Here is a 14,350-nt window from a genome sequence, read left to right as displayed (position 1 = left end):
GTCCGAAGTTCTTCTGGGGATGGAGTGCGAGGTGAGGCGGGGGGGCAGTGGCCTAACGAAGACAAGTGGGGCAATGTGGAAGGAGAGCTATACAAGAATGGGGGGTTCGGGGCAAAGGCCTACAATGGCAGATAGAAGGGCAAGAGGTGGATGAAGAAGACAAACAATGGAAGGCAGAGGGAATACCTAGGAAAGGGAAGCTGGATCCTGACAAGGCTGCATGAAAAGCTCACAAACATGGAGGTTAAAGGTTACTGGAAGGGATGCACAAAGACTCCAGATGCAATGGGTGGAGGTCCAAATGGGCATGGGCGCCTCACAGGTGATGGGCTCAGAGGGAGGGTGGTTTAATCATGAAACAGACTTCTTCTTGAGGCTGCGAGCCTTTCCCTCTGATTTGCTGACATCCTGCACACTCTGGTGAAGACAAGTGGGCTGGAAAGAGTGATAGGTGTGTGCTGGACTGGTATTTAAATATGGCGCCAGGCCCTTTGAACATACCAGCTGAGGGCGGACAGACACATCAGCTGCAGCCTGATGGGTGACTCGGAGGGGAATATGCCTGTGCATAATTAATGAGGTTTCAAACACACAATCTGACATGGGATCCCACCCAGCATTTTGACCAGCAGGAAAGGTGTTGCCAGAGCTACCCGCCACCATACTTAGTCTCCAGGTAGGAAAATTCAGCCCTAAGTAACAAAATAATGAGGTGATTGGCATAAAGTGAAGACCGTGATATGTCCCAGAGTACCATTACCAATCTAAACTATGTCCAGCTGTGAGATGCTGAGTGAAGAGCAGCATCTCCCTGCAAAGAACCAAGAAAATCAGAAGTCACAATTGGGCAATACTTTGCCAGTTCCAGATGTTACGATCCTGTTAGAAACCGTTAATGTTAAAAGAGAAACACGAATACCCAGTAATTAACTCACTATGCCACATAATTTCACATTTAAACAAAAACAAACTTTTCGTCTATATGAAAAGAAATTGAACAAAGCAACATCACTAACATAACACTATATAGTTTATGCTTTAGGCCAAGTTCTAATTTTTACTACCTTCTCTCCCCCAGTGACCCCCCCCGAGTTTGTTAACTTACAAGATTTTGAAAGTTCATTCACTTCTCATGGGACCAACCCATAGATATGCAACAGCCCTCTGGAATTCACTTTGATTTCTCCTCAGTTTCTCAGTCTGCTACTTAGACTAGTTTTATCAAGACAAATCTGATCTTTTTAATTCCTCATGACTGTGGACTTTTTATTCAAATGGACCCCACCGCCCACGATTCCTGCTTAATGACTCCAGATCAGGAACACCCCTAATTCTTAATGGCTTCTATGTATGGCTGCCGGCAGATATGCCAACTGCCTGCTCTCTGCCTTCCAAGCTGACCCTGTTGCCAACTTTCTCTCTCTCTCGAAGTGCGCTACAAACTAGACCAGCCCAAAATTGCAACTGCCTTCTGTGAGAAATACCCAGATAAACTAAACAAAGAATCTCGTAACTCTTGTCAGCCCATCTCCATGACAATGTAGCATATCTGGGATGTTCCAAATGGAAATGTAGATCTAACTATCTTTTACATTCAAAACCAAACGCTTTAATTCCATGACATATATGAATACTTTGGCATTCTCTATTCCCCGCCACTAAGATCGGGAATCCCGATCGGGCAGAGAATCACGTGTTGGGTCAAAAACGGGATCAATGCTGGGTAGCAGACGCTCTTTTCCGTCCCCGTCCCCCTCCCCGGTCTCCGGTCCCATCCCACACTGGCGGGAACATGCAAACAGCTGATCTTTTATTGTAATGCAATCAACAATGCTACGTGCTTTCTGCGGTTAAAAAAGAGGAATTGAAACCACAACTACAGCAGTTGTCAATCAAGGCTCTGACACTTAACAAAGCAGCAGTTTCAAAAGCATAGAGCTGAGGGAGCAGATGTGAGGAAAGGGGAGGTGTTCCTGGCTTAGTTCTTCACTGAACTGTCTGGTCTGCTGATCAGCTGTCAGGCAGAGCACTTCAGGGTGAGGAGGCCACTTCAGAGTTTAAACAAGTCAGACCAGGATGAAGATCTTGAACAGAGAGCTGCCTGAGATCATGCCAAGAGTGATCTTCAGTTGCCCAGGGCTGGAAGGGGCAGTCCAGACACCAGATTCCCATCCGGGTGGAGATCTTGGGGTCAAACCCTTACCCAAAGCCCGAGCCCACCCTACCCCCAGGACCTTATGGGGGATCCTCCGTCTGCAACCTGGCAATGGCAGACGGCCACATGAGCAGTGGGCTGACCCCCTTAACCCCACTTGGGGCCCATTGTGGCAGGCTAGGGAGTCCCTGCCAAGGTGTCAGTGCCATCATGCCAGGGCGAAGTGCACTATTGGCAATGCTGGGGGTGAGGACAAAGGGGGGGGGGGCTCATGTGTGCGTGGTGTGGGGGGGTTGACCTGTTATTCCCATGGTGAGGTGGAGGATGCCCCTCCTTATTGAGGAGTTAGGGGTTCTACCCATGTCAGCAGGGGGTCAACATTTGCATTGTGGGGGGTCGGAAGACCTGTCCCTGGACACTGGGATCGGGGCGCCCGTTCAAAATGGTGGCCCGTCTTCAGTAACTGCAGGAAAACAAGGTACGTCGCTATGCATATTTTTGCATAGTTAAGGCATGAGAATCCCACCCCAGCAACGCTCCTAATGCCTGCAGGACACAGTCGGATTTGTCCGCTGGCAGGAACACTTAGACTCTGGAAGGGAGAATCCTGCCCTTTATATCTCTAATGGGGTGTATGACCTCTTTCCCAGAATTTTTTTTTTTAATTTAGAGTACCCAATTCATTTTTTCCAATTAAAGGGCAATTTAGCGTGGCCAATCTACCTAGCCTGCACATCTTTGGGTTAGGGTTAGGGTTAGGGAACCGGGAATGAACCTGGGACCTCAACGCCGTGAGGCAGCAGGGCTAATCCACTGCGCCACCGTGCTGCCCCCTCTTTCGCAGAATTGCAAGCTTTTATCTTCTTACAGTTAAGGACTACATAAGTCATTTAAATATTTTATTGAAGTAAGGATGGACCTCCTGACTCCATTACAAAGCTAAAAGATGATTCATCCATTGTTTTAAGTTTTACGCCTCTACCTCTGACTTTGTTTGATTTGCATTCACTTCAGGGTTGTTTGCCAGATTCTATCAGGTTTTCCATTTATCTTGCATTTAAGTCTATAATTTCCAACCTGACAGCTATATTCCTAAAATTAAAAGTTATACCTGTAAAACGCATGAATTATGGGATCAGATATTGGTAACACAGAATACATTAGCAGTAGCCTGGAAATAGACTGAATATCTGCTTTCTTTGACTGCAAGATGTCAAGACAAGTGAACCCAGAAAAATTACAAAACAGATGTAAAAAACCCGCCAAAAGAATATTCCCAAGGAAAAAGGTATATCAAATGTTTGAGACAGTAAGGCAAAAACCACTTGATGTAATCCAATATAACTCCAAGTCTATTTGTTTAATAATTTGTAAGTTATTTTATCACTTATGCCCTTGCATCAAGTTCAATAATCTGTCCATCAATTTAATTTAGATTTAATGCTGAAATTTGTGTAATACTTTTATTCTTGTAATGTACTTAGCTAAGTTCTGTTATAGAATGCATGCTGGGGACCAATGGAATATGATTTTGCTGAACTAATTGGATATAAATCATATTCAAAGGATTTTCCTCACTTATCCTCTGTACATTTATATTGCTTCGAAATACTAACACCCCTTTGTCCTATATTGCCTACATATAGTCAACCCCAAAATCCGTTAAGGGTACTAAACAGAAGGAGGGAAAGAGGAAGACCAACCCAAGTGGTTACATCTTGTTTAGCAGTGAAATGAGAGCTGTTATCAAAGCCAAGCATCCTGACTTCTCTTTTGGAGAGCTGAGTAGGCTTGTGGGTACAGAATGGCGAAATCTTGAGGCTGTCAAAAAAGCAGAGTATGAAGGTAGCTCATCGTTTATTATTTATAAAAAGACATTCAGAGTGCAATACTTAATGAAAACAAAGGTGACTTAACATCACAATGGCCCAAATTAAGTTACCCGATACAACTAGATACAGATATGGGGCGAAGTTCTCTGGAAACAGCGCGATGTCCGCCGACTGGCGCCCAAAACGGCGCAAATCAGACGGGCAACGCGCCGCCCCAAAGGTGCGGAATGCTCCGCATCTTTGGGGGCCGAGCCCAGCCTTGAGGGGCTAGGTCGACGCCGGACGAATTTCCGCCCCGTCAGCTGGCGGAAAAGGCCTTTGGTGCCCCGCCAGCTGGCGCGGAAATGACATCTCCGGGCGGCGCATGCGTGGGAGCGTCAGCGGCCGCTCACGGCATCCCCGCGCATGCGCAGTGGAGGGAGTCTCTTCTGCCTCTGCCATGGTGGAGACCGTGGCGGAGGCGGAAGGGAAAGAGTGCCCCCACGGCACAGGCCCACCCGCGGATCGGTGGGCCCCGATCGCGGGCCAGGCCACCGTGGGGGCACCCCCCGGGGCCAGATCGCCCCGCACCCCCCCAAAGACCCCGGAGCCCGCCCGCGCCGCCTTGTCCCGCCGGTAAGGTAGGTGGTTTCATTTACTCCGGCGGGACAGGCATTTTAACAGCGGGACTTCGGGCCGGAGAATCGCGCGGGGGGGGGGCCCGCCAACCGAATCTCCGGTGCCGGAGACTTCGGCAACCGGCGGGGGCGGGATTCACGCCAGCCCCCGGCGATTCTCCGACCCGGCGGGGGGTCGGAGAATCTCGCCCATGGTATGTAAGTTTGCATTTCATCACTTCAAATGTATTACTTCTTTAATTTTAAGGTTGCTGCCAACTACGTGAACAGTTAAACCTTCTGTATGCAGAAAGACTTATGGTCTATCCAAAGGTTGAAATTTGCTTGTCGGTAAAATTGAAGTTTCAGTTGGTAATTTTACTCCTGGCCTAATTTGTTTATCATTGAAAATAAATAATTGGTTTTGTAATATATTTACCCAGTGTTTTATAAAATGTCATCTTTATCACAGTTGTAGAGTTTGCAAAAAATGCTGTGAAGTGCTGCTTTTTCTGTTAATCCGCTGCTGTTGACAACCAAGCTAATTCCCATCAGTCTGAATCTGGAAGTTGTGTCTCTGTTTGGAGGCAGTTGTCTCATCTTTCCTGGGAAATATTTGGAAGAAGGTTGTGGTTCAGCTATCCTGGCAATTGTATGGATCTATTTTTAAGCTTTGACAAAATAACTACACTCCCTTTGGGTTTTTAATGTAGGTTAGTCTTTGTGAATATATTAATTGAAGAGAGTATCTGCTTTATCTCATTCGTGCAAATTTCTAATTCTGTGCTGTAATAAATAAAATGAGTGGTGTGCCAATGTGAATATACGTTCGTGTTTTTTCAGAGCGGGCAGCAAAGCAGGCTGAGCAGCAGGAGAGAGAGCGTGCAGCTCAGCAGCAGCAATGTGCCTCCCCACGGGCTGGTACACCTGTAGGTGCCATCATGGGGGTAGTACCACCTCCTACACCAATGGGAATTCTCCATCAGCAGATGACCCCTGTCACAGGTAGCATGAGAACTAGCTAAATGGAAAAGGACTAAAATTCTATTGAAAATTGCTTTCAACCAAATTTAGTGGGGGAGGGGGGTCATTTTGGTGTTTTTACATTTGCAGGGTTTTCATCAGCACCATGGTGGTTTACCAAAATTATATGTAGCAAGTCTCTCTCTAGGGTCAGTTATCAGAAATGTTTGATTTTTAAAACAGTTTTCTTACATTTTCTGATTCAAAATGATCATATTAAGTTATGTTTCCATCTTGTGTCCATCTTGTGTCTATCATTGCTGCACCAAAATATTTTTCTTTACAAAATTTATCTTAATTATCCTATACATGACAAACTATTCTGTGATTTTATTCTTGGTGAAAACACTTTTTTTTAACAAATGATAATGAAATGTGCACAGTTTAAAAGCTATCAATTATGTTCTTTGCTGGGTAAGCTAAAAGAACACGGGCGTGATTCTCCGATTCCCCCCGCCGGGTTGGAGAATCGGCGGGAGGTGGCGTGAATCCTGGCGGTTGCCGAATTCTCCGGTGCCGGCGATTTGGCGGGGGTGGGAATCGCGCTGGTCGGCGGCCACTGGCAGCACCCCCCCCCCGGCAATGGGCCGAATGGCCGCCCGTTTTCGGTGGGTCCCGCCGGCGTATGTTACAACAGGTATTTGCCGGCGGGACCTGGCTCCGCGGACGGCCTCTGGGGGGCGCGGGGGATCTGGCCCCGGGGGGGTGCCCCCATTGTGGCCTGGCCCACGATAGGAGCCCACGGATCCGTGGGCGGGCCTGTGCCATGGGAGCACTCTATTCCTCAACGCCGGCTGATGTACCGGTCCGCGATGGCCGGCGCGGAGATGAACCCCCCCCCTGCGCATGCGCTGGGATAACGCCAGCACGCGCTGGCGCTCCCGCGCATGCACCAACTCGCGCAGGCTGGCGGAGGCCCTTCCGCACCGGTTGACGTGGCGCCAAACCCCTTCCGCGCCGGTCCGTGCACCGCAAACCACTCCAGTGCCGGCCTAGCCCCTGAAGGTGCGGAGGATTCCGCACCTTCGGACCGGCTCGACACCGGAGTGGTTCACGCCACTCCTTCGCGCCGGAGTTGCCCGCCCCGCGGGTTTCCGAAGAATCCCGCCCTACATTCAAGTAAAAATATGTTGGTGCAATAAGTAGTTGTAAGGACTTGAGGATATTATTATACTTCCAAAATCATTGGCAAACATGGTGCGGGATTCTTCCCTACCCGGCAGGGCGGGGGGTCCCGGTGCCGAGTGAACCACTCCGGCGTCGGGACGCCCCAAAGGTGCGGAATCCTCCCCACCTTCAGGGGCTAGGCCCACCCTGGAGTGGTTTGCGCCCCGCCAGCCGGCGTGGAAGGGGCGTGGCATCACGCCAACCGGCACGGAAGGGCCTCCGCCGGCCGGCGCAAGTTGACACATGCGCGGGAGCGCCAGCATGTGCTGGTGTCATCCCGGCGCATGCGCGGGAGAGGGTTCCTCTCCGCATCGGCCATGGCGGAGGACCACAGTGGCCGCTGCAGAGGAATAGAGTGCCCCCACAGCACAGGCCCGCCCGCAGATCGGTGGGCCCCGGTCGTGGGCCAGGCCACCGTGGGGGCACCTCCCGGGGCCAGATCCCCCCGAGAACCCCGGAGGCCGCCCACGGAGCTGGGTCCCGCTGGTGGGGCCAACCTTGATTTACGCCGGCGGGACCCTCGTTAAAAGGCAGCCCGGAGAATTCGGGTGGCCCGGGTCCCGTCGAGTCGCGCCGGTTCCCGCCATTCTCCGAGGCGGGCGGCGCGATTCACACGGGGGCAATTTTTGGGGACCCGGAGAATTCGGCGGGGGCAGGAATCACGCCGACCCCCGGCGCTTCTCCGACCCGGTGGGGGGGTCGGAGAATCCCACGAATGATGATTAATCCCTGTATTTCACAAACAAATAGTTCTATTAGAAGGTCAAGGAACAATACAATGTTACTTACACGCTGTTGCTAACCATTGCTAAAGGTTAACCACGTACAGGAGTTTTTAATTGATTTGATTAAGTTGTACATTGGTGATAATCTGGCAATATTTTTCCCTCATTGTTATCTTCCACATACATAGGAATAGTCCAGCCATCCAACAGGGAAATCACAGGGATAATGAATGATCTTTAAAGATGACTTTAACAGTCAGGTTAAGTCACATGATTCCACTCGCTGAGGTCATTTTGCAGTTTTTTTTTCTATCATCATCTGCTATAGTGATATGGTTGTTGATAATTGCAGTGCTTTTGTTACAACAGTATTCATTCATAGAATTTCTCTTGATTGGTTGTTGTTAATTTTTAGATACAAACCTTCGGCTTGCCGGTTTAATTGTACCAGGTTGTGTCCTTTTATTTTATTCATTTACGGGATGTTATAGCCACTTAAAATGGCCAACTCCCGATTTAAAATGGCGAACGGCAAAGGCTGATGGGGAAAGTCAGCCAACAAGACAAAAACCAGCAGCTGCAGGTTGGCTGTGTATTTACCTCTGGAAAGGCCAGACAATATCGATACCAGCAACCATCAGCAAAACAAAACAACAGCCATCTGCATACTAATTAGCAAACATTTAGACACACAAAGCAAAACCAGACTCTTCGGCGCAAGCAGAAGCCGAGACAAAAGGAGGTGAACGAGCACCTCAAGACCGCCCGTCGATCAGGGAACCGCTCCAGCATTGGAGAAAATCGAACCAAGCGATTGGGACAAAGTCCAATCACTTGGGACCAGGTACAGGGTCTGCCCCAAAAGGCGGGAAGCCCCTGGGGACTATAAGAATTGAGCCCCAAGTTCAAATCGCTCTCTTCTCTTCCTCTCCACCTCTTCGCGCTCTTCGTCCTGCCCGGGTCACCCAGCAACAACAAACCAACGTTGACCGTGACCGGTGCAGTGACTCCAGTGAAGATCGAACTCATAAGTCTTAATTCGACGCTCGCTATGAGATAGGCGCTCCTAGCTACCAATCTGTACCAACTTTGAATACCGCAGGCTCAGAACCCGAACGAAAGGCCATTTGTTTCCCTGACCTGGTGGGCCAGTTCCAAATTAAGTATAGGCCTGTTAGTAGTAGAAGTAGCTTAAACGTAGAATTTGTGCATGAGTAGCGATTACTGTGTATAATAAATGTGCTTTGATTTAAACCTTACTAATCGGTGTATTGGATTATTGATTATTACTCGGACTTGAACCTCGTGGCGGTATCATAAAGATACCTGGCGACTCGAGCAAAGGTAATAAAACAGAGCAATTGAACTATGGCAAAGTTAGCAACAATGTGGGCATCACTAGCTGGGCCAGCATTTATTGCCCATCCCTAGTTGCCCTTGAGAAGATGGCTTCTTGAACTGCTGAAGGCCCGAGGTATAGATACATCCTCAGTGCTGATAGGGAGGTAATTCCAGGATTTTGACCCAGCTACAATGAAGGAACTACGATATATTTCCAAGTCCGTACTTGCCACAGGATTCCTAGCCTTTAGGATTATTGCAAACTATATAGTGGAGTTCAATTTTGTGACTCTATAAATGTTTATCTAATTTTTCTTCACAAACATTTCCATTAGAATGCTTTTAAAGATCATTATGAACTATATGGGCTGAATTTTTGTCTGGATCTGGAGGCACATGTTTTGGTGCATGAATGGCCAAACTTTTATTTTGTAGGAAATCTTACTTTCCTCCTAATTTTCGACTCCGTGCAATTTTCTTCTAGCCGTTTGGTGGTTCAGGAATGCCTAATGTGCAAAACATATGCTTGCCACCCTTGTGGTTGGGTTCCCATTTTAAATGGGTGTCACGGTAGCACCGTGATTAGCACTGTTGCCTCACAGGGCCAGGGTCCCAGGTTCAATTCCTACTTGGATCACCGTCTGTGCAGAGTCTGCACGTTCTTCCTGTGTCTGCATGGATTTCCTCCGGGTGCTCCGGTTTCCTCCCACAAGTCCTGAAAGGCATGCTTGTTAGGTGAATTGGACATTCTGAATTCTCCCTCTGTGTACCCGAACAGGCACCGGAATGTGGCGACTAGGGGATTTTCACAGTGACTTCATTGCCATGTTAATGTAAGCCTACTTGTGACAATAATAACGATTATTATTATTAAATGGGGGAATCTAAATCAAATTTCCTCCCATGCACCACTCTTGTCGGGTGATGCGGGTTTTAGAAGCCATTAAAAGCACACCAGGTTTGAGAATCCATTAAGAAAATGGAAAGCCTGCTGAGGAGTTGGGAACATTTTGAAAGATGTGCAAATTCTTTTGACACCTTCAAATCTCATTATTAGGTGCTGCATTGTAATTTAGATGGATTTTTAATGCAATGCATCGTCATAAGGATCAGTTCTTTAAAGAAAAATTAAGCCTTACATTGACCAGCATTGGGTAATTATTCATATGCATTACAGTATATTTCCAATTGCGAAAGTAACATAATGCACTGGAAAATGAAAAAACATGTTCTCTTCTGTCCTGTTTTTGTGCTCTAATTTAACTGGACTGTCAAATCCGGCTGTTTGAAAAAACTGCTTCTGAAGGTAGAGAAAATGTTCTAAACTAGCTCCCATCCATTTATTGACATGCACTCTGTTTTGTATTTGAAGTGGACATCTCTTCTGTCAATGGAGCTCGAAGCTTTTGTTAGGACAGCTAACCCATTATGAATGCATGGCTGGGTTTCTAAAACCATTCAGCCCATCGATCTGCACTGACCCTTCAAAAGAGCAAGCTACCTAGGCCAGCTCCCCCACCCTATCCCCATAACCTCACCTAACCACATCTTCGGACAGTGGGAGAAACCGGAGAACCGCGAGGAAACCCACACAGACAAGGGGAGAATGTGCAAACTCCACACAAACTGTCGCCCAAGGTTGGCATCGGACCTGGGTCCCTAGCACTGTGAGACAGCAGTGCTAACCTCTGTTACACCGTGCCGCCTCCCCACTCTGCCCCTGAGAGTTGAAGGCAATGGCAAACTACCACTGATTTTTGAAAAACTGACAAATAAAATAGCTCACGATGAAGCATCAGTACATAGGGAGCCAAGAGCCTGCCTTCAGGGATGGCACTGTATTTACCCAACACAGTACAGGAATGACAAAATTATAAATCTTTGCAATAGCATTGATTAAATATGTCAATGCAGATAATATACGTAAGCACGGAACTCATTATTTAGATTGTTTACAATAATTCAAGTCATATATTTATCAATATGCACAAGTTTTCCCTATGAAAATCGAATTAAATTCATTTTGGGTATAGGGACATCACCAGCAAGGCCAGTTTTTATTGTCTACACCTTGTTGCCCTATAGTAGATGTTGTTAGCTTTTTTTGAATCGCTGCAGTCCTTGCGGTGGAAGCATTCCCACAGTAATGTTGGGTAAGGAGATCCAATACTTTGACCCAGCAACAAAGAAGACCAGCAATATGTTGTTGGGGGATCCATCACCAAGCATCTTCATTATGAAAGAAACTTTGAAAAATAGTTTTTTTTAAATTAGGCTATCAAGCCTAATTTGAATCTTCTAGTGCAGAAACTAATGCATGACTTTGGAACTATGATTTTCTTTGACCTCCGGTTTTAACTTGGAAAAAAGCCACATTTTGTTTTTGATGCATGATTGAATGTTATCCATTTTTAATTTTGTTGGTATTAACATGTGACTTGCGGGTCCTATTATCTTACTGCAGTTATTTGGTAGAAAGTGTCATGGTGCTATCTGTCTTTATGGGTGCTTTTAATTAAATGGGACCAAAGACCCAGAGCGAGGACATTTAGCTGCATGTTTCCTGGCACTTGCAGTGCCAAGAACACAACGCTATCAAACGTCACTCGGTTCAGATACAGGGCCTCAGTGGGGCCGTTCATAACCCCGTTTTCTACACTGAGGAGCTCCGCTCGCTGGAGAGATCGGGACCTCACTTTTAAATGGTGTCCTGATCTTGCGCGCCCCTGACACAACCCCAGAATCACCCTCTTCCAACCCGTCCCCCGTCCCAATAGCCCCACAGGGCACTCCCACGCCAATCGCCCTGCGTGGAAAATCTTGGCAGTGCCAACCTGGCACCCTGGCAATGACCCTGCCAGTTGGCAGTGCCACCTGGGCACCTTGGCAGTGCCAGGAATTGTCCATACCTTGTTACCCTAGAGAAGATGTTAGTGCAGCCAGGTAGCACTGGCAGGGTGCCTAGCTGGCAGTGCCAGTTGCACAGGTGGCACCAGCAGTGCCAGGTTACCACCCTTCCTAAAGGACATGCACCTGTGGGCCCCCGATATCCACGGAGACACCCCACAATTGCCGTTCCATCTGGTCCCCATTTGTGGAGATTAGTACTGAACTGCGCTTGCCTGAGGTCTCCATGGCGAAGGGGATAGATCCCAATGTTTTTGGTGCCTCGCGAAACTGTATATTAATATTAGAGTGACATTAGCTGTCTCACTCTAATATGCGTATTTGCCAAAACGTGATCCCGACCACAATGGTTCACATCACAGCATCTCACGAGATCGGGTTAGATCTCGCAAGGCGTTGCAAGCTAGGCATATCCGGGAACGGGGTCTCCCGGCTTCTATCGGCCACGTTGTGCCACGGCGTGCTGCTTTTCAGGCGCATCGTGGCCGTTTGATCGCGCCCTCTCTCTGTCTAATAAAGCTTGGTTGATAAGAGGAAACATTTCCACAAATCAAATGTTTGTGCATTAAAATAAAAGTGAAATATTGCAAATGCTGGAAATCTCAAATAAAAACAGCAAATTGTGGAAAAACTAAGGTCTTGCAGCATCTGTAGAGAGAGCAATATTTCAAGTTGAATGACTTCTTCGGAATGGTTTTTAAATTTTCATGTACTCTTGAGCAAAGATGGGTAGTTAAGTCAGTTGCAAACATTATCCTACATCAATACTTGTGGGTAAAAGCCATTGTTAAACCCTAAAATATTAAGAGTTAGTTTGAATGGCAGAAGCAAGAGTGCTTCTTGGAAACTTTTAAAATCAAACTTTAATGTTTAGATTTACAAGCTGAATAGGATAAACAATTAGGTAGACAATCCTTATTTCAGGTTACTGGACTAAACCAAAAGATGACATTCTTATCTGACAGTTATTTGAATTATCCTATAGTATGTGGAAAATAACTGTGCAAGAAAAAATACAGGTCACCGACCTTCAGTAGGCACTCTCCTCCTTTGAATGACGTTATCCTCCACATACCAGGCTCTCAACTGTCCTCGGATCTGAACATGTCTTTAAACAAAGTTGTATGATCTGATTTCATACTTGCATGCTTTACTTCATTGTGTGAAAAAGAACTGGACAACAGAATTTATAGATTGCAGAAAGAGGGTGAATCATGTGGCTTACCTTAATAACACTGAAAATGTGTTAAAGGGACAATATCCCAGTGTTTTTTCCTTCATTGGATGACAGGATTTTGGTATGTGATGGATAATATTCAGAAAATAGAGAAGACCCTACCAAAGGTAGGTAATCCGATTTTTCAGTCAGAACGTTACATTTTCAAAGTAGACTATGTAGAGATGTGAGCAGACACATTTTATTACCATGCAAATACTTGGTAAAATGTGCATATGCTCATTTTTAGTCATGTTACCATCGCCACATACTAATAATATCCATTCCTTCAAGTAGTTGTAGTACTCATCCATTAATTTGTAGTGCATGATTCATTATGCAGACCAAGGTTCCCTCTGAGTATTCAATTGGATTAGAAAACAAATTTACATGTTCGTGGCTTTAGAAATTAATCATAAATTGAATAGGATTATCTTCCTTTATTGGTGCATGCCAATATTTCTGATCACAAATTATTTATATAAGAGAAAAAGGTTTACTTACAACATTTGCACAATTAATTTAGAGGGAGCATTGATGCAGACTGTGTTGCATGTTATTGACATCCTTGATGCATGTTTGAAATTTGTTGTTATCCTTTAAGGCATGATAGGTGGTTACCCACAGGGCATGCCTCCATTACAAGGCCCAGTTGATGGCATGGCCAGCTTGGGCAGCATGCAGCCACTTCACTCTGGGGTGCCTCCACTACCCCACCTTCCCCCAGGCATTCAACCATTGGGTAAGAACATCATTGCTAAATCATTATCTTATTTATAATGTCTCATCCTGCTTTTAAAAATCATTGATACTAATTATGTACAGTTCTACAAGAGATGACTGCGAAAATAGTTATGATTATGCCTTTCACTGAAATTTTTATTTCCGAAGTTGGGGCAAAAGGTATTAACTATCTTGGGCCTGCCGTTAATGAATAATTTGTACTAATGTCTTAGTATATTTTTTATTTTCAAAGTACTGATGCATTTTTTGATCAAATTGTCATTTTCAGACCCGTTCGGTTGAAAGAATTTTAAAACTTCCGAATAGTTTAATTTCTTTAAGAAATCAATTGATAACTATGATTTGTACCCCAGGTACATTGAGGTTTGCAGCCCTGTGACTTTAAAGAGCAAACAAAGAGAGGTGCTAAAGGATGAGAGTCGATGATTAATTTCCTGGGTACAGGACATCAAAGGCAGAGGGTGGGGGAGTTAATTAATTTAGGCCAGTGATTATTGCCCATACCTAATTGCCGTGAAGAAGGTGGTGGTTAACTGCCTTCTTGAACTGCTGCAGTCCTTGTGGTGTAGGTACATCCACAGTGCTGTTACGGAGGGAGTTCCAGGATATTGACCCAGCAACAGCGAAGAACAGTGATATATTTC

The 14,350-nt window shown here is 46.2% G+C and overlaps 1 protein-coding gene across 14 annotated transcripts in view; it reads left to right on the top strand.

Annotated features, from left to right (window-relative positions):
- pbrm1 (polybromo 1) overlaps nt 1-14,350 on the top strand; it is a 123,099-nt gene that overhangs the window by 94,372 nt on the left and 14,377 nt on the right. For 9 of the 14 annotated variants that reach the window (XM_072472667.1, XM_072472663.1, XM_072472664.1 and 6 more), the window contains 4 exons: nt 3,366-3,443; nt 3,802-4,000; nt 5,427-5,588; nt 13,567-13,704. In XM_072472667.1, the coding sequence (XP_072328768.1) occupies nt 3,366-3,443; nt 3,802-4,000; nt 5,427-5,588; nt 13,567-13,704 (577 nt within the window). The remainder of the gene's footprint in view (nt 1-3,365; nt 3,444-3,801; nt 4,001-5,426; nt 5,589-13,566; nt 13,705-14,350) is intronic. The other 5 variants (XM_072472675.1, XM_072472673.1, XM_072472672.1 and 2 more) reach the window with 3 other exon arrangements.

Source organism: Scyliorhinus torazame, chromosome 13, assembly GCF_047496885.1.
Source record: "Scyliorhinus torazame isolate Kashiwa2021f chromosome 13, sScyTor2.1, whole genome shotgun sequence".
In the NCBI taxonomy this organism is placed as follows: domain Eukaryota; kingdom Metazoa; phylum Chordata; class Chondrichthyes; order Carcharhiniformes; family Scyliorhinidae; genus Scyliorhinus; species Scyliorhinus torazame.
This window is presented reverse-complemented; position numbering and strand designations above follow the sequence as displayed.